We start from the raw sequence: 27,734 nt of genomic DNA, 5'->3' as shown, positions 1-27,734 counted from the left end.
CCTGTGTTTTTTCTATTCCTATGTTTTCATATTCCTGTGATTCAAATGGCCCTTAAAGTCTTGAAGACTGAGGCAAAGTCTGTTATCTTAATCGATTGTTACAGTATCGGAGTAATAAATTACTGCAGTGATAGCCGACCCACCGGACAGAGCCTCCCAGAGTCCTACACCCATCATCATCAATAAACTACTCCTTTGATGATCTCCCCACGTTGGTACGTCCAGAACACTCGCTCACCCGAACCCGCGGCGACTTCGCCGGTGACCTTCCCGATGGCGCCCATCTCCTGCCGCGAACTCTCCCCGCACCTCTCCTCTCTCCCCCGCGCCGCCGCCACCACCACCGCCCACACGCACCTCTCCTTCCGACGCGCTCCACCTCCGCGCCGCCTCCTCACCGGCACAGCCAGCGACGACGGCGACAGGCTGCGCCTCCTCCCCTCCGCGGCCACGAGGGACGACGCGCTCGCCTCCCTCGTCGGCCAGCTCGAGCACGACGTCGTCGTTCGCCACGGACAAGCGGCGGAGGAGGAGGAGGAGGAGGAGGAGGATGAGGAGCTGTATCACCACGATAGCCAGGACCACGGGGCGGCGCGGAGGCGCCATCACCGGCAGCACCACCAGGACGAGCACGAGCTGGCGGCGCGGTGGCGTGAGATCCACGGGCGCGACGACTGGGCGGGGCTGCTCGACCCGATGGACCCGCTGCTCCGCTCGGAGCTCATCCGCTACGGCGAGTTCGCGCAGGCGTGCTACGACGCCTTCGACTACGACCCGTCCTCCCGCTACTGCGGCAGCTGCAAGTACCCGCGCCGCGCCTTCTTCGACCGCCTCGGCATGCCCGCCGCCGCGCGGGGCTACACCGTGACCCGCTACCTCTACGCCACCTCCAACTTCCGCTTCCCAAACTTCTTCTCGCAGTCGCGCGCGGGCGCCAAGATCTGGAGCCAGCGCGCCAACTGGATCGGCTACGTCGCCGTCTCCACCGACGAGGAGACCGCGCGCCTGGGCCGGCGCGACATCGCCATCGCGTGGCGCGGCACGGTCACGCGCCTCGAGTGGGTCTCCGACCTCATGGACTTCCTCCGCCCCGTCGCCGACGAGGGCATCCCGTGCCCGGACCGGGAGGTGAAGGTGGAGTCCGGCTTCGTGGACCTCTACACCGACAAGGACCCCACCTGCCGCTTCTGCAAGTACTCCGCGCGCGAGCAGGTGCTCACGGAGGTCCGCCGCCTCGTCACCCGCTACGCCGCGCTCGGCGAGGACGTGAGCGTGACGGTGACGGGGCACAGCCTCGGCAGCGCGCTGGCGATGATCAGCGCGTACGACATCGCGGAGTCGGGCGCCGCGAGCGCGGCGCACGGCGGCGGGAAGGAGGCGGCGGCGGCGGCGGTGTGCGTGTACTCGTTCGCGGGGCCGAGGGTGGGGAACGCGAGGTTCAAGGAGAGGTTCGAGGGGGAGCTCGGGGTGAAGGCGCTGCGGGTGGTGAACGTGCACGACGGGGTGGCGCGGATGCCGGGGATCCTGCTGAACGAGGGGGCGCCGGCGGCGCTGCGGCGGGTGGCGGAGGGCATCTTCCGGGTGCCGTGGTGCTACGCGCACGTCGGCGTGGAGCTCGCGCTCGACCACAAGCGGTCGCCGTTCCTCAAGGACACGCTCGACCCGGCCTGCTTCCACAACCTCGAGGCGCACCTCCACCTCCTCGACGGGTAAGCCCTCCTTCACTTCTGATTAAGATGATAGTTCGTTTTTTAAATTTGCTAAAAAATAAAACTTTCGTAGGTTTTTCTTGGTCCCTAAAACTTTTAGATTTGCAACCATGAGATTGTCTCCACATATGTCTCCAGATATGTGCATGAAAAAAATCGATTGAAAATGTTGTACGTAAAATCTCAGTACTAACTAACCAAACCAAACTATAGTTAAATGCAAGTTTTATATAAGTTATATCCCAGTTTAGTGTAGTTAAAATATAGCTACACTGAAAGTTTTTAATTAAAAAAACTTGCGGTAGTTTTTTAAATACGCCCTTTTTAATATAAAACTTGCATAAAATACTTTCAGATGAAATTAATTTAAAATATTAAATAAATTTATTTTTTAAGTTTATATAAATAATTGAAATTTAATTAATCATGTGTTAATAGTTTTTTTATTTTCTATCCTATTTAATGTTCATTAGAAACTAATAATGGTGACCATCTCAACTTGACCTCATCAGCTTTGCACATTTGGTACCTACCTCATCATCCATGCTCAAATCTCCGAAAGCCAACTTTTGAAAGTCAGAACCGAGCCGATTTTGGTAAAAAAAAAAAAAGGAGTTGAAATAAGGCAACAAAAGCACTATATTAAGTTTTTTAACCAACCGCTCAATCACGAGAAGATTTGGTAACTCCAAATACTTCCCTACATCTGGTAATTTGCACGTTTTCACTACCTCCTCATCCATATGCTCAAATATCTGAAGCTAATTTCTGAAAGTCAGAACTGAACTGATTTCGGTAAAAAAAAAATGGTTCTTATAAAATAAGGTGACAAAAGCTATATTTTAATAAACCACTTATTCACAAGTTCACAACAAGATTCGGTAGCTCCGAATACATCACTACATGCACGTTTTTAATTCGTACTATCAAAAAGCTAACTTTTGAAAGTCAGAACTCAATTAATTTCGGTAAAAAATAAAGTTCTTGAAATAAGGCGACAAACGCAATATTTTAACAAACCACTATCACTGAATATTTAGTAACCCTGAATACATCACTACATCTGCATACCAACCTAAAATGGTAGGACGTCAAACCAAAGAGGTCTTTCTATGCCTATTTCATTTTAAAAAAACAATAACAAAATTTGACGTCAACAAAATTTAATAAATTTATTTTGACATAAAACGAAACTACCTAATCCCTAAACGTCACCGCATGCCTATCTCAGTCACGCCGGCCCAGTGGTTTAGTATAAGCTAACAACTTGAAGGTGATGACGTCGCCTGAAACGGGCTGTGTCATAGACTTAAGTACATTGAAATGGTTGAAAGGGCTAAACAGACGGTAGAAAATGACAGTAGCGTGGTCACCGGGTAAGAGTATAAATTCTCGAACGCCTACAAGTAATCAACGATAGAAAAGGTGGTTCGGCCCAGGAATATTCTGAAGCGGTCAAGTCATCTCATTAGTACTCTTATTAATTATTTTTTCTTTGAAGAAGAATTAGTACTCTTAATGACGAGATTATGGCCTAGTAAGAGACTAAAGACCGGAGGGCAGAAGGTCGACCACTTGGCCAGTTTATTACAGGAATGCAACATAGTACAGTATATGTATAGTAGTAGGTGGCAGCTTGCATTCAGCATGTGTTTAAAAAAAATCATGTGATCATGTGGTATACTAGTATAGATCGATCATATCGCCAATTAGTCATACAGGGACATGAGATGCAATTATATGATACTACTCATGATATATGATCCTCTCTCTCTTTTATTTATGAGAGATGGCAATGATAGTGTGATCTTGTTTGAGATATAGGTAGCGTGCGTGATCCGTCATCTAGAACATGCGTACTTTTCTATTTTCCAAAACATAATAAATAACTACAAGTGCCAAATTTATTGGTTCATGACAAAATTTTTAAAAAGGACACAGCTGATAGCATTTGGTGATAGTGGTGATGTCCTTTGGTTGAACAATTTGCGGTCTCTACTCGTATCACGTATTAAGATGTCGAATCTCTTGAAGACATGTTCCTCCCTATGACGACTTGCTAACCATGAGTATTAGCTAGTACGGTTGTGCATAGATTACACTGCATACATTTGCTGCAATTTGTATTATAGGCTGAGTTTAGTTCTAAACTTTTTCATCAAACTTTCAACTTTTTCATCACATCAAAACTTTTCTACACACAAACTTTTAACTTTTCCGTCACATCATTTCAATTTTAACCAAACTTCTAATTTTTGTGTGAACTAAACACACCCCACAACTCATATTATACTGTACTGATCATATTGCGAAGTCTTAGGGTGTGTTTAGTTCACGTCAAAATTAAAAGTTTAATTAAAATTGGAATGATGTGATGGAAAAGTTAGAAGTTTATGTGTGTAGGAAAGTTTTGATGTGATGGAAAAGTTAAAAGTTTGAAAAAAAAGTTACTAGAAACTAAACCAGTCCTCGCTGAAAGTTTGCGGTTTGAGGTTCTGTTAAGGTTGTCTACTCCTATCAAGGGGGTTCAGCAAGGTCGGGTTTATTTAAGTGGGATGCCAGCCTGTTTGACAGCTCAATAAATGTTGATCAATACGGTAGGATCAATGCACAATGCGACCTGATTAATGAATACTACCACACCATGGTGGTGTGGCTACTGTCATGGTGCTATACTAGAGTTTTCAAGAAACCGGGTCCCTTGTACCGGAGCAATCATCAAGTTGTCATGCCAGACGGGGGGCATAGCTCCCCATTTACTCTACGAAACCAACGTGAGCCTGACTGCCTGAGCCACATCAACCAGCCGGCCAGCCAGCGGCTGCAACTACCAAAGGCGGACCAAAACACACGTACGGCGTGTCATTGGTCTAGTCAATATTTGTCGTTTTCTATCGTTGGCTGAGACGTATATTTTGCCATTGCCAATTTGTATATTAACTAGGAAGGTGGTTCACGTGAGGCGTGGACATTCCTATTATTAAAATGTGATATTATATTTTTTTGAAAATTGTACCTTATAAAGGTAAATTATAGGTTGGGCATGTCTAAATATCATTCATCGACTTAGAAGATAAATCAAGGTTATATGTGGTCGACTATTGGATATAGTAAGTAAATAGTAAGTAAATAATATGTATACCATCTGAACACATACTGTACAATATTGCTATAAATAGTAAGAAATTCAAAGTTATTGTGATTGAATCGCCTCATGAAGATGCATGATTTAGTAACAACCAAATTAAGGATAGATTAACGGTTGCATTGTTCTTCCCTTCGTAGAAGTTCAAAATGTTCATATTTTTTCCACACTTTTAAAGAATTAAAGGCTTTTTATGTTAGGGCACAAATCACCTACACAATTGCTTGGTTTAGTAGTGCACAAATGCTTGGTTTAATAGTGCAAAAATATCAGCAATTATTTGAAGCTATTTTTTTTGTTTTTCACATGTTCAATTGTTTTCTTCAAAATAATATTTGTTTGAAATAAGAGAGAAATTATATAAATTTAATTAGTATGTGTAGTGTTTATCGACAATCATGATCACTTTGGCAATCACTTTTAGCTACCTCAGCTACGATGCTTTGTTATATCTGCAGAAGGCAAATATGAACACGTGTGTTGTGCAGAGGATTGAAGATAGGTCTTTAGAAGCTTTTTTTTTTCTTTTTTACGTAAGATAGATATGTCTGCCTAATTAATTAATAGGTCCGTCAGTTTAAGTAAAAATCGATGGCAAAATATTTTATTAAAAATAATTTAAAACAGTGGGTCCACTAATTGAAGTATAAATTAATTAATATAGATCATAAATTGGTAATTTAATGGTACAAAACATAGCTCTGTAACCTTTATTTTAAACCGTGTGTTTTTAAAATAATGGTTCGAAATAAAATTATATTATATTGTTAATATAATGGGTGAAATAACATAGTCCAATAAATTTTATTTCCAAAGATTATGGATCTAATTTATTTACGTATATATTATGATATATATAATCTATGTTTATAAAGTTATAGTTCTTTAAAATTTAATATCACTAATTATAGTTACAATCTCATCTATACATGCATGGAGAAAAGAGAGGAGGAGATGGAAGCGGATGTAATTTTTAATGATACATGGAATAAAAATTTATGTTTTTTTTCCATTTTATCCTTTTTAATCACACATTACAGTTATATATGTATTTTTTGGTTTTTTTATTAGCCATGTGTAAGTACCTTTCTCTCGTCGGTGCGCTGAGAGAGATTAGGTGTAAGGTTATTAATATATTTAATTTAATGATCCGAGATAACATATCCACTAATTTAAATAAAAATCGATGACCAGATGTTTTGCTTTTTTCCTCATATTTTTCTAGAAATATTTTCTAATTTACTAATGTGTATTTTTACAACTTAAAATATTAACAGTTAATATGTGTATTGAATTATTAATTTGGTTTTCTATCTCATCAAGGGAAAAAAAGTGAGTACGTATGTACGTACGTATGTGGAACTTTTTGTACGTGCAAATCTTACAAAGATAAACATAGCTAGGAAATCTTAGATAGATCTAATTGTAATTAGCTAAAAAATAGGAGTAGTTACCTAGAAAATAGGAGAGGAAAAGAGAGGTCAGAGGGAGTACCTGCGCATGATAGGGATGGGGCTACCGGATTTTTTTTTTCTGAAGAGATCTAATGGTTAAAATATATGGTTCCACTGATTTAACGAAAAATCAATGCGACTCGAGAGTATTTATAGGATGACATATAGCGGCTTAGGAACGTTTGTAGGAATTTTAATGGACTTTTAAGTATATAATAGATAGATTTTTTATGATTTGTCACGTGGCGACTCGAGAGTGTTTATAGGATGCCACATGACGGCTTAGGAGCGTTTGTAGGAAATTTAATGGACTTTTAGTATATAATAGATAGATAGATAGATAGATTAGCATATACTACCTCCGTCCCTCCGTCATAAATTAGTAGTTGCTTTGACTTTTTTTTCTTATAACATTTAACCATTCGTCTTATTTAAAAAATTAGTACAAATATAAAAACAGACAAATCATAAGGTACTTTCGACAATAAAGTAAATAAAAAATAAAAAATAAATCCATAATTTTTTAAATAAGATTATGGATTAAAAGTTAAAAAAAAACTCGACAAGTATTTATCATCGTTCCGAGTACTACTACTAGTCCTGCGTTTTCTGTATCGATCGGTCGGTGACGGTGTGTACATGTGCGCGACGGCGTTGGTGCATGCAGGTACCACGGGCGCGGGGAGCGGTTCGTGCTGGCGAGCGGGCGCGACCCGGCGCTGGTGAACAAGGCGTGCGACTTCCTCAAGGACCACCACTGCGTGCCCCCGTGCTGGCGCCAGGACGAGAACAAGGGCATGGTCCGCGCCCCCGACGGCCGCTGGGTCCAGCCCGACCGCCACAGCTGGCACCTCGACGACCACGACGACCACCACGGTGAGGGGCAACACGGGCACGACGGCGCCGTCGACGGCGCGCACCACCGCCACAGCAGCCACATCCGCCTCGTCCGGCGCCAGCCTAATTAGCCGCAGCGCACGTGGCCCCGGCCCGTTGCCGGGCGGAAAAGCAGTCGCAGTCGCAGTCACAGCCACAGCCTCAGCGCGCGCGGGTGGGTGGGCGGGCAGAATGGGGAGATCTGGTTTGCGGAGAGTATGCAAAGTGTAAAAACGTGCATCGGTGTCGGCATGTACATGGAAGAACCTGTTCCTGTTGAGTCATCGACCAAAACGCGTTGTGAACTTGCGAGATGCGATGCGATGCTCCCTTATCTCTGCGCATTGTCCAAGGTCGTCCAGATGCTTGTTCCGTGTCACCTTTTCTTGTATTAAAATCAGAGAAGAGAATAAGCTGAGGGTGCTTTGAGGAATTGAACTTAGAATTTTGACGGGAAGTGAAAGCCCATTAACGTATAATTTATCGAATATTAATTATTATAAATTTAAAAATTAGGTTTATTTAATTTGTTTTACTTTTATATAGATAAATTTTGCACAAAATACATGGTTTAGCAGTACAGAAAACGTGCTAATAAAAAAACGATGAATTTTACTATTAAAGTTACTGAAAAGAACGCAGTTTAAGATTGTGCTCTACTTGCCGTCAACGCTAGCGAAAGTCCAGAAGGAATAAGTTCACTTTAGATCTCTTATCTTGGTGTCAAGTTTGAATTATTTGCTTTATCCGCAATACCGGATATAACGTGTCCCTCAACTTGTAAAACCGGTTTGCCCGAGGTCCCAGAGCAGTATATTGCACGCTTTTCGCTGACGTGAGTGGGCCTCACATGTCAGTGGCTAACTCTTCCTCCTCCCCACCTCTTCCCTCACTTCCCCTTCTCTTAGATTCTCACCAAGCCTTTGAGCAGAAGTTGATGGGAGGGCTTTGAGTGGTGGGGAGAAGGGTGGCGGCTAATAGGGAGAGGCAGCCAACGAGAGGGTAGCAAGCGGCTGGGAAAAGGGTTGTCGACAAGGGGGAGGGGGTGGTGCACGGTGACCTACTAGAGGTGGCAAGCAGCGTGGAGAAGGACGGTCTTGGAGAGGAGCGATGGTTGCAGCGGACTGGAAGGGTCGTGTTCTTCCTCCTCTAGGCTCCCGTGCTCACGGCCTCGCACTCACTAGCTCGCGTCTCCCTACCGCTGCCTCCCGCCAATAGCCTTCGTTCTCCCCATCTCTCGCCACCTATTCTGAAGAGGGATGGGAAAGAGGGGAAAGGGGGAGGGAGAAGGAAGAAGAGTGAGTTGCTGGCATATGGGATCTACTCGCTAAGTCAACCAAAACAGGTATTATAATACTTCAGGTAATTGGTACACTGGTTTTGTAAATTTAGGGATGCATTATATCTGGTATTGTGGTTTAAGTACGCAAGTCAAACTCGACGTCAAGATGGTGTACCTAAAGTGAACTTTTTCCAGGTTCGGAATTCATGATGAGCATTCCGAACGTGTGCAGCCCACCATGAGGGGCACGCAGCCCATTTGCGTAGCAGCACGATGCAATCTGGGCAACTGAACCTTGTTGGTCAACAGCTAGCTCATCTGGCTACTGCCATCATTCGTTGGAGCTATGGGCTAGTACTATTTTACAGTGATTTTCTCGGAAGCTGCCCTAGCAACCGTTTCATCCAAACGACGTATGTCGGTATCTGCAAATCCTGGAAAATCTTACGAGTTCGGACGATGTTGGAGTATCTACTTTGACTTCTGGGTTCACAAGTCAATTGTTCTTGCAGATCAAGTTAGCTTTCGGATGGGTTTTTCGTTTATAAATGATAAATGATGAATGAGTCAACATATTTCCAGCCGCGTTGGTTACTAAAAATCTTTACGTCTTACAATATTATGAACTTATTAAAAATGTAAGCTCAAGTAAATAGGAACAACTATGGTGCAAGACGTGAAGAATAGATGTCAAAGTTCTCAAAAAAAATTGGCGCTTGTGGGCTAGGGCCTCCAATCCTGTTTAGATGAGTGTTGGGCCATTTTGGATCTGTGTCAAAATGTGCCATAACTATTATTTGGCAACTCTAATGATAATGTGATTGGGTTGGATTAGAGTCAAAGCATGGATAATTCCCATACTCAATCTTTTTTTTAATCTCCCATTGCTCCATACTCAATTTAACAACACTTAACTTTCTTTGCTATACCAAACATATTGGTAGCAAACTACACATCGGCATTGATTGGCTACGATTGCTGCCTCTTTCGTAGCGGCACTTAAAAGCCGCTACAAAATAGAAATGATTTTCGCAGACAGTCAAAATAGGTTTTTACAGTCGGTCGGCTGGTAATACCGTGAGATCAAAGGCCAGTGAAAATCAACAATCTTCGCGAGCGGGTCCTACAATGTCAGTGAAAATTGATTTCCAGAAGCAGCTATGTTAAGCCGACCACTTGTGAAAATCATTTTTGCAAATGGTGAGGTTAAGCCAGCAACATAGATTTTCAGTGAAAAAAAATAAAAATTTTAGAAACCCTGCTCCCCCATAACTCCCTGCCCACTTTCACATATCAAACACAAAAAACAAAACAAATCATCTGCATCATTGCTCTCCTAGGAACCCTAGCTCCCTGCCCATTTCCATAGATCAAACACAAAATACAAATCAAATCATTTGCACCATACCAACATGGATCCGGAAGAGAACGGAAAGAACAAATAGAAAAGAGAAAAAAAAAACAGAGAGGCAGAGGACGCATGCCTCGTTGGAGCACGGTTTGTTGTCACTGGATCAGCCGAACTACCGCTTGTACCTTCCCACCCACGCAAGTTGCTGCCACCGGACTACCGCTAACGCCTTGCCATCGGATCCACCATCCCGCACAAGTCGTCGTCGTCGCATCCGCCGCCCGCATGCCCAGCTCGAGCTCCACCGCCCGTGAGACTCGATGCCATCGGATCCACCGCTGAACGGAGTCGCTGCCGCCGGATCCGCCGCCCATGTGCCTCGCGCGAGGTCCACCGACGAATCCACTATCGAACCAAGTCGCCGCTACCAGATCTAACACCCACACGCCTCACCCTAGCTTCACCCGCGCGCCTCGCCTGAGTCACCACCACATACAGCCTGCGAGGCTCGCCCAAGCTCACCGCCACCCATGGGGAAGGATGAGGAGAGGGGCACACACCTGTGGAATCCAAGCGACGCCGGTAGGGAAGGAGGCGAAAGGAGGGAGAAAATTGTGATTTTGCTATCGCAAAAGAATGGTTTCGCTGGAATACTATCCCTTCAAAGTGATTCATTAAATGCTATCATAAACTAAGGGGTGTTCACTGAAATACTATTGTAGATCTTTTTGGTTGATAGAAATGATTTTACTCTATTTTAAGTTTTGTTCTGACCAAAATACCCTTGTGTCCTTGTCTCTATTATGTTGTGAACCATGGTGCATGTGAACCACTATTATGTTGTGAACCATTGTTATGTGAGGTATTTTGTGAACCACATGCTATTCAATATTATGTCTACATGCTGTCCAAATTTGTTCTATTTTGTTTTTACAATTTTTTCATGCCCAAATTTTATGGGTTAAGCTAGCTTCTCCATTATATCTTTATAACTTGGAGTGAGAAAAATCTTGATGTGTATGCGCGCTTGTGGCTGAACTGGACTACACACCATTTTTAATTGTATAAATGTGAAAGCAAAATATATTGCTCTAGCAAAGCATGTGTCAAAACCAGAGAAGTGCTGTTTGACTTTCAAACCAGTGCACTAGAGCTTTTGTATTAGTGTTAATGATCAATTAGTATATACATATCACGCAGCGGAGCGTGAGCCGTGCATAGGTTTCACAAATATATAGCAATATATTTTGCTAGAGTCAACCTGACATTATCCTGGGCGAAAGGAGGACATAGAGGCGAGGGCATTTTGGTCTGGAGAAAAACTAAAAGAGAGAAAAAACATTAGTACTAACCAAAAAGATCCAAAATAGCATTTCAGTGAACACCCCTTAGGCTGTGTTCGGGAGTGAGGGTTGGGAACCTCACTCCCTAGCACGGAAAACGGAGTAGAGATTAGCACGCGATTAATTTAGTATTTGCTAAAAAAATTTTCAAAAATGGATTAATACGATTTTTTTGAGCAACTTTCGTATAGAATTTTTTTTGCAAAAAACACACCGTCTAGCAGTTTGAAAAGCGTGTGTGCGGAAAACGATGGAGGAAAGTTGGGAACCATGGGTATAGAACGCAGCCTTAGTTTAGAATAGCATTTTAATGAATCACTTTGAAGGGATAGTATTCCAGCGAAACCATTCTTTTGCGATAGAAAAATCATAATTTTCTCGAAAGGAGGAGGGAGAAGGAGACTGGTACAGAAGCTGGAGAAATATTTAACTATTTGCCACTATTACTTGTGACAATTAAGGATTTGCTACTGGACCCACATATCATAGACATGTGAGGGCTCACATAGATTGTGAATAACAAATTCCTAATTGCCATATTTTAAAAGTGACAAAAAGTTAAATGACCCAGAAGCTGAAGGGAGAGGGAGGAAGGAGAGGTAAGGGAGAGGATGAAGGAGAGGGACTCAGCTGGTGGATTGGTCAAGGACTCCTCTTTTATTATGTCAATTTTTTTTCCTTACGATCCTCTTTATCCAATGAAAATCGATTTTTCGCAACGATGACTTAATAGACCCGTTTGTAAAAACACTCTATTTTTTACAAGTGGACCTTTTAAGTGACTGTTAGCGAAAGTCGATTCTCACTAGCGGTTCATGACTATAATCTCCAAAATGTATTTTCACAGGCGTGTGTTTTTTTAACCCGTCAATAAAATAAACGGGCGGTGATATGAAAAATGGTAATTTAGTAGTGACATAAATTTTGAACTGGCTACACCCTACCAGTTCATTACCAAAATTTTGACCAGAGACAAATACGCCAGTTGAGTCGCACTCAAATGTGTGTGTAGCACAAGTGTGACGTATGCACGTGTATTTGACTTATGCTCGGGGTTATTAAAAAAAAAAACATGCGCAAAACTCAAAGTCGGTTTGCGTCGGTTCCCGGTTTCCCAGCACTGACACGAACCGCCATAGCGGAGCCACCTCCACGTCGAATACGTCAAACACAAACACGGTCACGCACGGATAAAGCGGCCTTGGCCGCACCACCGACCGGCGACCACCAAGCCCAAGCCCGTAACCCCCTTCGATACCGCCTCTCGCGGCACCGCCGCGCCGCCGCCGCAAACGAGGCTACGGAGGCCGAGGCCATGGCGGCGAGCGATGATGGCCAGCTCAGGACGTGGGTCTCCGACCGCCTCATGGCGCTCCTCGGATACTCCCAGGGCCTCGTGGCGCGGCTCGTCGTCCGCCTCGCGCGGGAGTGCGCCTCCGCGGGTGACCTCGCGGCGCGGCTCGTCGACCTCGCCGGGTTCCCGCCTTCCCCCGACACCGCCGCGTTCGCCGAGGACGTGTACGGGAGGGTGCCCCGCAGTTGCGGCGGCGGCGGCGACGACGCCGGGGTCAGCGAGTACCAGAGGCAGATGCAGGAGGCTGCGGCGATGGCCAAGAAGCAGAGCACCATCAAGCTGGTCGACGACGACGGCGAGATCGGCGTTTCCGCGTCGCCCTCCAGCGGCGGCAGGAAGCGTTTCAGGAGGAAGGCCGTGGGCGAAAACGATGACGATGCCGGACGGAACGCGCGACGGCGGCGTAGCCCGGACGACGAGGAGGAGGACGGCGACGCCGGCGAGGAAGAAGAGATGGAGCGGGATCAGATCGAGAGGGCGCAGCTCGAGCGGAACATCAGGGAGCGCGACGCGGCGAGCACGAGGAGGCTGACGGATCGGAAGACGACCAAGCGGGAGCAGGGCGAGCTCGCGCGCCGGTCGGACGCCATGGACAAGAACGACACCTCGGGGCTCAGGAGGCTCTCCCGGCGCGCGTACCTGCAGAGGCGGAAGGAGAAGAAGGTCGAGGAGATGCGCGACGAGATCGTCGACCACGAGTTCCTCTTCCCCGGCGTCCAGCTGACGGCCGCCGAGGAGAGGGACATGAGGCACAAGAAGCAAGTCTACGGCCTCGTGCACGATCGCGACGACGGCGCCGGCGACGACTACTACAGAATGCCGGACGCCTACGACGCCGCCGCGAACGTCGATCAGGAGAAGAGGTTCTCGGTGGCGCGGCGGCGGTACGAGGAGCCAGCTGAGGCGGCGAGGGACGGCAAGACGGCGAACGCCTTGTCCGAGCAGGAGGCCTGGGAGGAGCAGCAGATACGGAAGTCGAGGCTGCAGTTCGGATCCATGGATCGCGGCCAGCGCGGCGACGAGTACGAGCTCCTGTTCGACGACGGCGTCGAGTTCGTCAGGTCGACGGTGATGGCGGGCACCGCGCCTGCAGACGACGACGACACGGCGGCGGCGGCGGCGGCCGACGAGTACCATGCCGAGGCCATGGATGCCAAGGCCACGTTGCAAGACGAGAGGAAGACTCTCCCGGTGTACAAGCTCAAGGACGACCTGCTCAAGGCCATCGACGAGCACCAGGTCCTGATCGTCGTCGGCGAGACCGGCTCCGGCAAGACGACGCAGATACCGCAGTACCTCCACGAGGTCGGGTACACGGCGGGGGGGAGGAAGAAGGTGGCGTGCACGCAGCCGCGGCGCGTGGCGGCGATGAGCGTGGCGGCGAGGGTGGCGGAGGAGATGGGCGTCAAGCTCGGGCACGAGGTCGGCTACTCCATCCGGTTCGAGGACTGCACGTCGGAGAAGACGGTGATCAAGTACATGACCGACGGGATGCTCCTCCGCGAGTTCCTCGGCGAGCCCGACCTGGGCAGCTACAGCGTCGTCGTCGTCGACGAGGCCCACGAGCGGACGCTCGCCACCGACATCCTCTTCGGCCTCGTCAAGGACATCGCCCGCCTCCGCCCTGACATGAAGCTGCTCATCTCCAGCGCGACGCTCAACGCCGACAAGTTCAGCGACTTCTTCGACGCGGCGCCCGTCTTCCGGATCCCCGGGCGGCGGTTCGAGGTGGGCATCCACTACACCGTGGCGCCGGAGGCGGACTACATCGACGCCGCCGTCGTGACGGTGCTGCAGCTGCACGTCACGGAGCCCCCCGGCGGCGGCGACATCCTGCTGTTCCTCACGGGGCAGGAGGAGATCGAGACGGTGGAGGAGATCCTGAGGCATCGGCTGCGGGTGCTCGGCGGCAAGGTGGCGGAGCTGGTGATCTGCCCCATCTACGCCAACCTCCCCGCCGAGCTGCAGGCCAAGATCTTCGAGCCGGCGCCGGCGGGCGCGCGCAAGGTGGTGCTCGCCACCAACATCGCCGAGACGTCGCTGACCATCGACGGGATCAAGTACGTGGTCGACCCGGGGTTCTGCAAGGTGAAGTCGTACAACCCGCGCACCGGGATGGAGTCGCTGGTGGTGGCGCCGTTGTCGAGGGCGTCGGCGGAGCAGCGCGCCGGCCGGTCGGGGCGCACCGGGCCGGGCGAGTGCTTCCGGCTCTACACGGAGTACAACTTCGTCAGCGACCTCGACGACGACGCGGTGCCGGAGATCCAGCGGAGCAACCTCGCCAGCGTCGTGCTGGCGCTCAAGGCGCTCGGGATCAACGACCTCGTCGGCTTCGACTTCATGGACCCGCCGCCGGCGGAGTCGCTGCTCAGGGCGCTGGAGGAGCTCTTCGCCCTCGGCGCGCTCAACAGCCGCGGCGAGCTCACCAAGACCGGGAGGAGGATGGCGGAGTTCCCCCTGGACCCCATGCTCTCCAAGGCCATCGTCGCGTCGGAGAGGTACGGGTGCTCCGAGGAGGTGATCACCATCGCGGCCATGCTGTCCACCGGGAACGCCGTCTTCTACCGCCCCAGGGACAAGCGGGTCCACGCCGACGCCGCGCGGCGGGCGTTCCACGCCGGCAACGCCGGCGACCACGTCGCGCTGCTCAACGTGTACAACGCGTGGGCGGAGTCCGGCTACTCGCCGCAGTGGTGCCGCGAGAGCTTCGTGCAGCACCGCACCATGCGGCGCGCGCGGGACGTGCGGGACCAGCTGGGGGCGCTGCTCGAGCGGGTGGAGATCGCGCCGTGCTCCTCCGCCGGCGGCGGCGACCTCGACGCGGTCAGGAAGGCGGTCACGGCGGGCTACTTCCGCCACGCTGCGCGGCTGCAGAGGGACGGGTCGTACCGCGCCGTGAAGAGCCGGCAGACGGTGTTCGTCCACCCGAGCTCCGGGGTGGCGCAGGCGCCGCCGCGGTGGGCGTTGTACCACGAGCTGGTGCTCACGACCAAGGAGTACATGAGGCAGGTGACGGAGCTCAAGCCGGAGTGGCTGGTGGAGATCGCGCCGCACTACTACGAGCGCAAGGACGTCGACGAGCCTGAGCCCAAGAAGAAGACGGCGGCGGCTACGCCGCAAGAGCAGACGACGGCCGGCTCTACACCAACGAAGCAGACTCCGAATCTGAATAGTTTCTTCGACGTGTAAAGAGTGCCATTGGAACTTGTAAATAGCTGTAATTATACCAAACTAACAAGTGAAAAGTTCAAGACAATTTGTTTGTTGCTCAACTTGTGACTTATCATGCTTTAATCAAAACGAAAAACATTGCTACAATCCCTACTGGATTCAGGCAATACACGCTCTAACAAACGTAATGCCTAATAGAACAGATTAATTTCTTCGACGTGTAAAGTACCATTTTAACTTGTAAAATAGCTGTAATTACCAAACCAACTAGTGAAAATTCAAGACAATTTGCTTGTTGCTCAATTTGTGTATCTCTTATCATTCTTTAATCAAAACGAACAACATTGCTACAATTCCTACTGGATTCAGGGCAATACACGCTCTAACAAAATGTAATGCCCAATAGAATAGATTAAGCACAAGTTAGCATCAACATCAGAGTTTAAGACAATTGGCATAGTGTTGCTGAGTTTAGGTAACGTACTACTGCCAGTTTCCGTACTGCTGCTGGTTGCGAGAACCACCTTGTTGGGGATAATTTGACCCTCGGCCTGGGCCAGAAGGACCATATGGGCCGCCTTGCTGGGGATAATTTGATCCTCCTCCATAGCCACCACCAACGCCACCCCTTGGGCCACCTGTTCCGGCCATTCCACTGCCAGGGTACGGTGGCGGCGGCCCTCGACCTTGTTGAGGGTAAGGGGCATTTCCATAGCTGCCACCACCACCTTGTCCGCCGCGGTTCGGATATCCTCCACCTTGGTTCCCACCCTGTGGATACCTGCTTGAGCCTCCTGGCCCTCTGGGTTTTGCATAGTGATGGCCTGGCCCAGCAGCCATCGGCGCATGGGGGTTGTTCATCGGCTGGCCTGGTCTGATTTGAGGATGGGGCTGTCCTGTTTGTTGAATTGGAGGCAAACGGCCATGTGGTTGAGGATGTTGTGTCTTTTGCCTCTTCGCAGCTTCATCGGCTTGACGCATTTGTTGGCGTTTTTTCTTGGTCTGGAACTCGTGTGAAGATTCATACTTTGGCAAGCTGCATTATTCCAAATGAAAAGGATATGATCAAATAAAGAAAGAAGAGATCCAAAATAGCAACCTTAGATGGCAAGAACAGGAGAGAAGGCCATGATCACTACCTTTTAGGATCACATGGTAGGGGATCAGACCAGAAATACTCTGCATCAAGTGCATCTTGTGCTGATATCCTCTGAACAGCGCAAAATCATGTCAACTTACAGCTCAGTAATGAAATGCAATGACAGCTGAGGAAATACGCAGGTACGGGCATTTCCTATGTCAACAGAGTAAGCAAACTAAAGAAGAAAATATACCTGTGCTGGATCTAGTGTTAACATCTTTTCAAGCAGATCCAGAGCAAGCCTGTCAAAACTGAAAACAAATAAAGGTTAAGTAACCTGGAAGAGTAGCCAAGCAAGTTTCAAACAATACGAGTATAATACTTACTGCTTAAAGTACTCCTTTACACGTCTCTTCAGTTGGCGGGGAGGCTTGAAATTGTTGTACCAAGGCATTTTTGTGACACCCGGCCAGTTTGATTCATCAGGTGTGCCACAAACATCAAATATTTTGCTCAGTTGCTCTGGCTGCATAAAAAGGCAGAGCGACAAAAGTTCACTCACAAATGTGCATTATTAACTAGATTAAGTTACATATTCAAGCTTCGAATGTATGACAGCAATGAAACAATTCAAGAGACTGATTGCATTTGTCTAAGGTGAGGGAGAGCTAGGTCAGACAGGGAGTTACCGTGTTCAGAGTTCATGTCATGTACAAAGTAACCCCACAGGTCTTGAAACAAATTAAGATTCATAAAGCTGACCCACAGTGAATGTGTTAAGTTCATGTTCCTCTTGGGAAAGCATAAAGGCATTTCTCAACTTCTAAAACAAATTCAGTAAATGAGCATGCACTAGGTGCAAATCATTTTTCGTGTACAGGGCTTCAGGATGAATCATGTTTTTCCCTGGTGGCTGCAGCAGCAAAGTTTAATTTATGACTGAAGGCAGTACACTAAATATAGGGAACTTCCTAAAGTTTCATTCTACCTTCTAAATTGCACAAATCTATCAATTTGTTCCATTATCTATACACTCTGGTTTCACTTTCACATGTATGCAGAAGTCACATCACTTCATCAGAAAGCATTCTTAAACATAAGTTTTGTCGATAATCATAGTAATAAACAGAAACAGCTGTTAATAGCATTTAAACAAATTATGACAACAAAGAATCCGTATTTCTTTTGGTCAACATGAGGTAGAATCATAAATTTCCTCAACGGTAGCACAATAAGATATTAGTTCAGAACACATCCAACTCCAAGATACCAAGACTAGTAAAAAACTTACCATATGAATTGCTAATCCTAAGATAGTGATGTTACTAGCTCAAATCCTGAAGAAATCGTACCTCATTCTTTCCTGGCAGAATTGGCTTTCCATTGAGAAGCTCTGCAAAAATACAACCGACAGACCACATGTCAACTGCTGGTCCATACTTGGTGCTTCCGAGCAGCAACTCTGGAGGTCTGAAAATCATTGGCAAATGGTCAGCATGATCCAAGCAAAAACTAAATACCATAACACAATATGCAAAATTCAATGGCAAGTTCATAATCCTGCAATACCTGTACCACAAAGTGATCACACGATTAGTGAGATTTCCGTTATGATCATTTGAAAATGATCTTGCTAGGCCAAAATCAGCCAGCTTCAAGTTACCTTCATTGTCTATCAAGAGGTTGGATCCTGCAAGAGTAGATTTTGAATCAGGAATATTTTAGCATAAAAACCACAAAATCATGATCACTATGAGATGAATAAAATGTAACGAAGCTTAGTGTTGTATACCTTTAATATCACGATGCAGAACTTGATTAATGTGACAATAATGAAGGCCTGTAAGGAGTTGCTTCATGTAACACTGGTACAAGAGGTTATACCAGTTATCTTGCCATCATTGGATCAAGAACTACCTCCTAGCAAACCAAGAGCCATCATAACATAATGGATGGTTTTACCTTAATCTGCGGCACGGTGAAACGCATCCCAGGCCTATCTGCCAACCCAGTCAAGTCATGGTCCATGTACTCGAAGACCATGTAAATGCTCCCCTTGTACTTGTTACCATGGACTATACAACGACATAACAACTTCAACATAAAAAAAAATATGCAGCAACCCAAGAATATCAATATTTATTGTTCTTTTAAAAAGCCGTACTTGGTTTCCCCTGTTCATCTCTCTCCGGTCCTGCAACAATTAACCAAATCCATCAATTCCTCTGGATACAGAGGATGATTTTTCAGTAAATCACAAGATGTTCTACTATGTCGAATCATTGGTTAAACCTGGCGAGGTGACGATCTCCTTGAGCTGGATGACGTTCTGGTGGTGCAGCTTCTTGAGGATTTTGATTTCGCGGATTGCAGTGATGGGGAACTACGCCAGATACCGTAACGATGAAGAATACATCAATCAAACCAAAAAAAGAGAGAGAGAGACACAAAATCGCCGGAAACAGGGGCACGGATACTTACGCCCTCGCGCTCGTTATCCATGCGGATCTTCTTGAGCGCGACGATCTCCTGCGTCTCCGTCTCCCTCGCCATGTACACTTGCCTACGAACAACGCAGCCGGATTGGAACGGCGTTTTTCAAGGGATTGGAAATCGAATTGAGATTGGGGGGAGAATCGATAGGTTCGGGGATTACCCGTATGTGCCCTCGCCGATCTGCTCGAGCTTCTCGAAGCAATCGACGCTGCGGGAGCCCCACGACGGCGACTCGTCGAGGTTCAGCTGCCCCGGCGCCGCCACCGCCATGGCTCTCTCTCTCTCTCTCGGGAGCCTCGCCTTCGCTACGCGTTTCTTAGGGTTTCGACTTCCGAGGGGAGAGGAGCTGAGGAGGGAACGACGGGGCGAGTTTTTTTTTTTTCCTCTCTTTTAATTATCAGCTATTTTTTTTAGGTTTTTCTTTCCTTTTTCTTTTCCTTTTCGCGTACGGATCAGCCGTTGCAGAGGGTATGGGTATACCCACGGCAGCCCATACCCATACCCATACCCATGGTAGCCCAGCCCTCACCGAATCTTACCCATACCCACTGGGTATATGGGTAAACAACAAAATGCTAAAAAATAGGGTGCGTCGCTACTGATACAATCGAGTGAAAATTTTCATACATTTTCACGGGCCAAACTGTTGAATGATAGTTTCTTTAAAAAGTTATATAAATTTGCTTCAAAAAAATCATATTAATTTACTTTTCAAGTTTTATATAATTAATTTTTAAATTAATCGTGTGTTAATGGCTCATCTCGTTATGTATCTTCTCAGTATTTTTCTTTTGGGTCAAATGTACATTTGACCTATTTTAAAATTGCGGTAAATCGTATTCCTCGTCAATAGTGTCAGGCTCCGGCCTCAAAGGAGCTAGGGTACGGCAATACCATTGAAACCGCTAGAGTGCAAGATGAGGGAAGAGAAGGTTAGGGGATGCACATGTCCTCGTAGAGAAAATTGAAATTATGCCATTGTAAAAAATGTGAGTCTCGTTAATATATCACTCTATAGATTGGTTTCGTTAATTTACTACTCTCAAACGCTCATCATTGACAAAATATTTTCTTACACCAAAATACCCTTCTTTCCCATCTTTAATTCTCCCTCCCCCTCCCCCAATTTGTGCTTGCTGGTGACGACAGATTGTAAGTTTTTATCTAAGTTGGGTTTGGCAATCCTAACATGAGTTGTATTCCACGTGGATTTTCGCATTAATCCAAATGGCATCGCCCAACATCTCAAATTGGAAGTTTTTATCTAAGTTGGGTTTGGCAATCATAACATGAGTTGTATTCCACATTAGAGCGAGTCTAATAGATTAAATATAGCAAGACTATGAGCTCATATTATAGCTAACATATATGATATATTAAATATAAGATTGGCTCTATTTTTTCTCTCCCTCTCTTTTTCTCTCACTATGAATTTAATGTAAATATCTTGGAGCATATGTATAGCTTACTCTTGCATAAGAGCAACACTCTTGATTTTTCTTTATCTCTCTTTCACATAAGTTTATATTGGCTTATAACCCACTATTATCCTTGCTCTGAAGAAGCACAAAGATTAATTTCAACAACCCTTTGTTGTTCACTCGTGTTGACGTTCTCCTAGTGGCCATATTGGCGAGGGAACTATGAAAAATATGTACTGTAGTTTTTAGTAGGATACCACAGCATGCCAATTGGTTTATATAACCATTTTTTATGTAGTGGAAACCTAAAGCATAATAATTGGTTTATATAACTTTGTATAATGGAAACCTAAAAACTATCTTAGAATACCATAGCATGGTAATTGGTGTATATAACCATTTTTTTCGTTCTCCTCCGTTTGGTTGTACAATAAACATTTAGCTGATGGCAGTTTTGTCTATACTTACATTTAGCCGATGATTGTATACGTGTATACAACAAGACTATGAGAGTTATACTTCATTTATCCTTAAGAAGATACTAAGCGCATTATAATCATAAGATACTCCTGCACTGCAAGGTAGCCACAAACTGCCTCTTTGCCTCATCAAACCCATATAGCATGAAAAATCTATTGATTGCTTCAGCATGACAACACAATTTTGAAAGTTGTCGTTGGCTGATGCATCTAAAAAGACAGTCATCGTCTCAACAAGTTCAAACAACACTCAAAGAAAACGTATAATGAAATCCTAATATCAACAAACTTCCCTTGCCATACAAGAATTCCAAATTCACATGGCAGTTCATCGATTTTATAACAGGGATGACTGCGATGCAAATTTGCCACCACATGAAGGAGCACTCTGAGTTGTCCTGATCGAAGGAGGGAAAGAATATGTGAAATTACACCTGAAACACGTGTATTACAAATTCTGTTGGGATTGGATCAGAAACAATGTCAGAAGCTCCATTTTTCTCACAGAAGAGAAGATCATGTGGTTTTTCCAATGCCTGATGCATTGGATCTGCAGACATCACCACGACAAAGTGGACAAACCCTGAAAGAAAAGGGTTATGTTCATATTAGCAGGATGGCATATCTTGGTAGCTCTAAAATATAAAATGCTAACCTGACATCTACTCTTATCACACATATATATGAAGCCAGATGTTTTGAGCAAATTGAGAAACTAAATTCAGAGAAAAACTCATATGGTTCTACTACGTAGCTCTTAGCTTTATTGGAGAAAGTATATCTAGGTTAGGATACCAAAGTTTAAAATATTTAAGCCAAGTATGTTTCGTCCTTTTATTGGCTGTGTGCATTTTATGCAGAGGCCGGGGGTGGGCTCAGTTGAAATGTATCATCTTGGTTTATTTGACTGAGTCTTAATAAAGCTTCCATTATCTAAAAAAAAAGTACTACAAATGTGGCAATCAAGAACTATTTCGAGTACACATCTTGATGCAAAGAAAAATATTTAAAATATCTATACAACCAATGATCTCAACTAAGAATTTATAAACGTACATGTATAAATCTACTTTGCTGAAAAATTGAAATCTTTTTGTATTGTAGTTAACCTATATTACTATACTGGCAGAACCATGTCAAAGAGAAAATGAGTATTCGATCGCATGGTGTTCAGTTGAAAACTCACTTAACAGGAAGATAACAAAATTGCAAAAGAAGACATAGGGTTGGGAATTATTTTTTCGTTTATGATTGGATTTTGTAGTCTAAAAAGAATTGGCACCCAATTCCCCACACGCACCCCTGAAAAACACGAAGCATGTAGGTCTTTTCAGTACATAATGTTGCTTTCTTAACTGTCATTTACTCAAGTTATGTTAGAACACTTATCAAGGAACAGCTATAGAGCTCTGACATAAAGAGGTAACAATAGCATGTTGACCGCAGTTCTGTTCATTTACTTATGCAAATTATAAATTATTTAGATTAATCCATCATACCTGTGTATCTCTTTCAACCATTTATCTACGCATGTTAGATGAAATTCATGATTGCATGGAAGAATACGGACACAGTCTCCCTCGGCATATTCAACAAGGCAAATGTAGCATCTGCATAGCAAGGAAAAGATGAGAAGTTGCAAAATGACACACTTTTCTTTAGATTTATTGAACGATAGTACTAAATAATTCTACAGTAGAAAAATTTACAGACGCAACAGCCTAAGCTGGAAATGAACTAGCAGCTCAAATGCCCTACGAAGAGAATAGCAATTCTGTTATATTGCGAGAAGCCAAGAATTAGCATCCGTGGGCCCTTTCTTATACTCAGCTTAAAATTTGGAATTTCGGACCACGCATGATACATCACACATCTAGTCAAAGTATCAAAACTTTTGAGTACTAACACCAGTTCTATTTAGTTTGGATGAGTAAAAAAGTAGATGTGAAGAAATGTCTCATAAACTACATTCATGGTACCATAGTTTTATAGGATTTTATAAATAAATAAAAGCAAATTTCAGTGGAAAAAGGTTGCATCCGTAGACCATGCACTTAAATGTTGACTTAAAAATGGCATGTGTTTGTGGCTAGATAGAGCGTTGATAGCAACTCAATACCGCTCATGTCTTCATCCAAGCACTTGATGGGTGATCAAATAGCACAAATAATCTTATGCCTATGCAATTAAAAGACATAAGATCTTAATCACTCTAGACATTCACAGTTTTTTACTTGCCTCTGCTTCACTTGTCCTCAAGATTTAGTTTTAGACTCTGAACTTTGTGGGCAAATAATATGGCTATAAATTGAGCATGGGTAGAAGTTCAAATATTGAACTAAAAATGTTAAATAATTTCTATACAAGCTCAGTGGCTTACTGTGCAGCCTCCTCAGTTTGGTGTTTTAATGATCTCCTGTATACTTTTACAGGAAGACGCTCGACAACCTCCTTTGGAGCAGGAACGGACCCAATTGAAGAAAACGATGGCCTTGAGGATAAGGCAGCAGACTGTTGGTGGATCTCATCCAGAACCTGATGTGTATAACCATATGGAATTATGGATGCAATTTAACATTTTTCTCCAGTAAAAGAAAGCGGCAATAACTACAAACAATTGTACTACTTACCTCAAAAAGTGCTTCTGCTAACATAACGATTCTTGATATGCTAGCTCTTGTGTTTGTTTCTTCATCAGAATTTCCTGGTCGACTGCTCGTTCTGCAATTACAATTTCCCGTTCTATGTTGACCAGATAGTATGCATGATCTCTCATGTCCTGATAGTCCTGATAGATTTTCATACCTGCTGCCCAATCTTTGGAGAGCTCGGACCTGTTAAGAAAGCAAACACATTAGTATGTATAGCTGAAAACTAAAGGCTCAAAATAGTTGAAACACAGATCACCTGAGATCGTATCCTCCTCCTCTCAAGAAAAGCTGATCTGCGCTCCAGTAGATCCCGATTATTGGCCTCTCTTAGAGTTGCAGAGTCGGTTGAAGAATCCAATTGCAGTTCAGAATTTCTCTCTGAATTAGTCCTTTGCATGATTGCTGAATTTTGCCTGGCACTAGCATTTCCTGATGGCCATATTGCCCTATCGTAAAGGAGTGAAGGGGTGAATAACCCATCTGAGAATGGAGTCCTCCTAAGAACCCTGTCACGAAGACGTCCAACACTCAACGTTCGGCTGAATCTAACACTGCCTTCAAAAGGTTCCTGAGGTCCCATCCTTCTGTTGGAATATCTCAAGTTAGCATTGTCGGATTCTAGCAAATTTCTCCTAGCCTGATGGGCTGCTCTAGCTTGTGCGGTTACACTATCTCTAAGCATATCCAGAGTCGAATCAATCCCAGCAGTTGATGCACCACCTTGCTGGGAGATGTTTGCATCAGAAGAATTGTCCACATTTCCATGGCCTCCATCAGGATTAGCTGAAGTGGAGAGGTCCGATGAGAGAATGGAGCAGGCTACCGATGATCCCAAGCTGACAGCTCTACTCAACCCGAAGTTGACACCAAAACGTGGCCGTGAACTGTCAGAATGATTTGGTGACTGGTTGACCTCCACCCTGTTGTTGACGGCAGTGGCATTCTGCAATACATCAACATCCTGATCCCTGTTTATATGTGATGAAGGCAATGTTGCCCCTTCACCTGGATGAGATTTAGGGATTGTGGGAGCATCCTCTTCTGATTTGTCCATTTGAGCGATTGAAGGCAGGCTTCCATTCTCCTCTCCCTTGCTAGACTGGAAACACACAAATGCATCATTCTGTTATTAGCAGGGCATCTAATTCATAAAACCACATATCGCTTACATATGAACAGACTTGTCTGATCCCAACAAATTTAATCAATTTCATTATACACTGATTCATACTATGAGTATGGATTAGGAAACTCTCACTATTCATCAAGCTCCACACACTGTCAAAGCCACTGTAGCCAAATCATGCAGCACTCAGTGAAATCGCATTGGTCAATCTCCCATCCCCACCCAAGTACTAACTCGAATGCTCTGCAGCGAAAACGGTGGAAACCACAAACTCCCCCCAACCACGACTCGACATGAAAAACAAGGCAATCGCTCAACAAACACGAGATCTAGCCCCAGTCCATCGATGGAAATGCACGCATACGCACACCACTTCATCATCACACGACGTTTGCACAGGCAGCATTCCCGGCTCAGTCAAAGGAAGCGCGGGACGGCGGTGTCCTCCTTACCTCGAACGGCCGCCGCGGCGGCCGTGGCGGTGGCGGTGGCGAAGACGCCGAGGAAGCGTCGTCGCGCGACGGCGTGCCGTGGCCGCGGAAGCAGGAGGAGGAGGAGCTCGGCAGCCGCTGCAGCAGGCCTCTCCCCCTCCCCCTCCCCCTCCGCTGCCCCTTCCCATTCCCCTTACTCGCCTCGTCGCCGCCGGACGCCGACGCCGACGCCGACGCCGACGCCGACGACGAAGATGACGCCGATGAGGCGCCGGCCTTGCTGCTTCCAGATCCCATCTCGCGCCACCACACCACCACCACCACCAACCCCACTCCCACCTCTACTACAGATGAGCGGATCGGGGCAGGCCGCGCGCCATCACCATCGGCATTGCTCGGATTTCACGCCTCGCTCGCGCGTGCGAGCATGGATGGCCGCGAAAGGGAAGCTAGTAGGAGTAGCTCCGCTCCGCCTCGCTCCTGCTGCTAGCCTAGCAACCACTCTCTCCTTCCTTCCTAGCGAGGCGAGGCGAGGCTTGCGAGGCAGAGAGAGAGAGAGAGGAGAAGAGAGGGTTCGGTAAAATTAACTAATGCCTCTCTCTCTTCGATTTGATTGGATTGGATAGTTACCAATAATGGCGTCCTCGTGGACTTCAGCCTTACGATGAGTGTGCAATAATGCACTCTCCTCTCTCTCCGAGACAACTCCTCGCTTCCTTTCACCGAGACTTTCCATTTTTCTACTCTCAAATTTACTCTCTTTTTTATGCACACCCTTACTACATTTGAGGTTAATCAGATCCATATCATTGTGATTTTGAACGATTGAAAAAATATCTTTATTATTCGTTAAACTAGTTGAGTGCCATCATCGGTATACATCTGAAATTTGAATCATGCAATTACATTGCCTTGAATTGCCATCGAGCTTCTTTTTTTTTATCTCTAACTTATCATCCTATTCATACGTCTTAGGTCATTCAGGCAGGGGCGAACGTGTCCATATAAAAATACGGTAGAGAAAAAAATGAGCTCGGTGACGATTGAAGACAACATAATGGCACAATTCAAATTTCAAAGGAATACCAAATGGTTTTTTTTTTCAGTCAATCAAATTTGCAATGGTACGATCGAATTAACCCTAAATTTTACAGCTACCGCACTACGAAAATGTTCAGTTTCTCATGAGATACGTATACTACGGTTCTTATGAGCGTGAATCACAATCTTGATTCAATAAGGAATTAAGGATCGTTTCATGCACTGTTCACGTCAGTATAAATCCAAGAGGATGCTGGTAAGGGCAGCGGTACATAGTATACTCCATCCGTTCTATAAAAAACGAATCTAAGATCGGATGTAACATATCTACGTTTAGATTCATAGTACTAATATATGTCGCATCCGGTATTAGATTGATTTTTTATGGAACGGAGGAAGTACTAGTACAGTGTACTCCCTTCATCCCCTAATATAAGGGATTTTGATATTTTATTTGCACGGTTTGATCATTCGTCTTATTAAAAAAAATTGAAATTATTATTTATTTTATCTGTGACTTACTTTATTACCCAAAATACTTTAAGCATAACTTTTTAATTTTTATATTTGCACAAATTTTTTGAATAAGACGAGTGGTCAAACAGTATAAACAATAAGTTAAAATCCATTATATTAGGAGACGGAGTGAGTAGTACAGTCGTAGTAGCAGGAGTACACTCGTAAGAGTGGTACAGTACTATGCTTGCGCTGTAATAGGATTGTGGGAAAACGTAATACAAGAGTCCCGTCCTGTAAACTGTTTACTACTCTCTGTCAAAAAAAAAAAAAAAAGACAAACCCTGACTTTTCTTGTCCAACTTTAACTGTCCGTTTTATATGAATTTTTTTTATAATTCGTATTTTTGTTGTTGTTAGATGATAAAACATGATTAATATTTTATGGGTGATTTGTCTTTTTAATTTTTTTCATAATTTTTTTAAATAAGACGGACTGTCAAATATTAGGCACGAAAATTAAGGATTGTCTTTTTTTTTTTTTAACGGAGGGAGGGAGTACAAGTGTAGTATAGTAGGTGATGTGAGTCGAGACGAGAGGATAATTGATGGTGGCAGATGCGCGGCCGGGGCGGGGATGGTGGGGGCCACCCGCAACACAAAATCCAGCGGAGCAGTCAGCTGCCTGGGGGGCAGGCGGTGCTGTAGCTTTGCTCGTCGTGCCGATCGAAAAACTCCTCCGCCCCCACCCCGCGCGACTTGTCCGCATGTGGAGGCACGAGGCACAGGATGGCAGACGAGACCGAGACCGAGACCGCCCTACTAGCCGAGAGAGAGTCCGAGACCGAGACCGCGACCGCACAGCGG

General features: G+C 45.5%; 4 protein-coding genes across 4 annotated transcripts; 2 read left to right on the top strand and 2 right to left on the bottom strand.

Moving 5' to 3' along the window:
- The first annotated feature begins 214 nt into the window (after positions 1-214).
- LOC127774865 (phospholipase A1-Igamma1, chloroplastic) lies at positions 215-7,498 on the top strand. Its single transcript, XM_052301157.1, has 2 exons — positions 215-1,709; positions 6,976-7,498. The coding sequence occupies exons 1-2, from the start codon at positions 274-276 to the stop codon at positions 7,274-7,276; spliced, it is 1,737 nt and encodes a 578-aa protein (XP_052157117.1). The 5' UTR covers positions 215-273; the 3' UTR covers positions 7,277-7,498.
- Positions 7,499-12,320: 4,822 nt separating this feature from the next.
- On the top strand, positions 12,321-15,883 carry LOC127774611 (pre-mRNA-splicing factor ATP-dependent RNA helicase DEAH1-like). The gene has a single exon (XM_052300881.1). It carries the CDS (start codon positions 12,476-12,478, stop codon positions 15,701-15,703), a length of 3,228 nt encoding a protein of 1,075 aa, XP_052156841.1. The 5' UTR covers positions 12,321-12,475; the 3' UTR covers positions 15,704-15,883.
- A 190-nt stretch (positions 15,884-16,073) lies between these two features.
- On the bottom strand, positions 16,074-19,658 carry LOC127774612 (cyclin-dependent kinase C-1). The gene is made up of 12 exons (XM_052300882.1): positions 19,423-19,658; positions 19,248-19,329; positions 19,059-19,149; positions 18,931-18,960; positions 18,729-18,841; positions 18,559-18,631; positions 18,336-18,456; positions 18,119-18,236; positions 17,153-17,292; positions 17,020-17,077; positions 16,825-16,895; positions 16,074-16,721 (listed from the first exon to the last, which is right to left on the bottom strand). Exons 1-12 carry the CDS (start codon positions 19,530-19,532, stop codon positions 16,169-16,171), a joined length of 1,560 nt encoding a protein of 519 aa, XP_052156842.1. The 5' UTR covers positions 19,533-19,658; the 3' UTR covers positions 16,074-16,168.
- Positions 19,659-21,265: 1,607 nt separating this feature from the next.
- LOC127774754 (uncharacterized) lies at positions 21,266-25,978 on the bottom strand. The gene is made up of 6 exons (XM_052301046.1): positions 25,392-25,978; positions 24,070-24,912; positions 23,793-23,996; positions 23,543-23,697; positions 22,662-22,772; positions 21,266-21,745 (listed from the first exon to the last, which is right to left on the bottom strand). Exons 1-6 carry the CDS (start codon positions 25,665-25,667, stop codon positions 21,679-21,681), a joined length of 1,656 nt encoding a protein of 551 aa, XP_052157006.1. The 5' UTR covers positions 25,668-25,978; the 3' UTR covers positions 21,266-21,678.
- Between the last annotated feature and the right edge of the window lie 1,756 nt (positions 25,979-27,734).

This window comes from Oryza glaberrima, chromosome 5 (genome assembly GCF_000147395.1).
Source record: "Oryza glaberrima chromosome 5, OglaRS2, whole genome shotgun sequence".
Lineage (NCBI taxonomy): Eukaryota > Viridiplantae > Streptophyta > Magnoliopsida > Poales > Poaceae > Oryza > Oryza glaberrima.
This window is presented reverse-complemented; position numbering and strand designations above follow the sequence as displayed.

What these genes read in the sequence shown, in the direction of transcription:
- LOC127774611 (XM_052300881.1), top strand. Translation starts at nt 12,476, where the DNA reads ATGGCGGCGAGCGATGATGGCCAGCTCAGGACGTGGGTCTCCGACCGC.
- LOC127774612 (XM_052300882.1), bottom strand. Translation starts at nt 19,532, where the DNA reads ATGGCGGTGGCGGCGCCGGGGCAGCTGAACCTCGACGAGTCGCCGTCG. An exon ending in TGGATAACGAGCGCGAGGGC is followed by an intron (nt 19,150 to 19,247) that starts GTAAGTATCCGT and finishes TATCTGGCGTAG; the next exon opens with TTCCCCATCACTGCAATCCG. An exon ending in TAACACTAGATCCAGCACAG is followed by an intron (nt 16,896 to 17,019) that starts GTATATTTTCTT and finishes TGCGCTGTTCAG; the next exon opens with AGGATATCAGCACAAGATGC.
- LOC127774754 (XM_052301046.1), bottom strand. Translation starts at nt 25,667, where the DNA reads ATGGGATCTGGAAGCAGCAAGGCCGGCGCCTCATCGGCGTCATCTTCG. An exon ending in GGAGGAGGATACGATCTCAG is followed by an intron (nt 23,997 to 24,069) that starts GTGATCTGTGTT and finishes CTTTCTTAACAG; the next exon opens with GTCCGAGCTCTCCAAAGATT. An exon ending in TGGTTGAAAGAGATACACAG is followed by an intron (nt 21,746 to 22,661) that starts GTATGATGGATT and finishes CTTTTCTTTCAG; the next exon opens with GGTTTGTCCACTTTGTCGTG.
- LOC127774865 (XM_052301157.1), top strand. Translation starts at nt 274, where the DNA reads ATGGCGCCCATCTCCTGCCGCGAACTCTCCCCGCACCTCTCCTCTCTC. An exon ending in CACCTCCACCTCCTCGACGG is followed by an intron (nt 1,710 to 6,975) that starts GTAAGCCCTCCT and finishes TGGTGCATGCAG; the next exon opens with GTACCACGGGCGCGGGGAGC.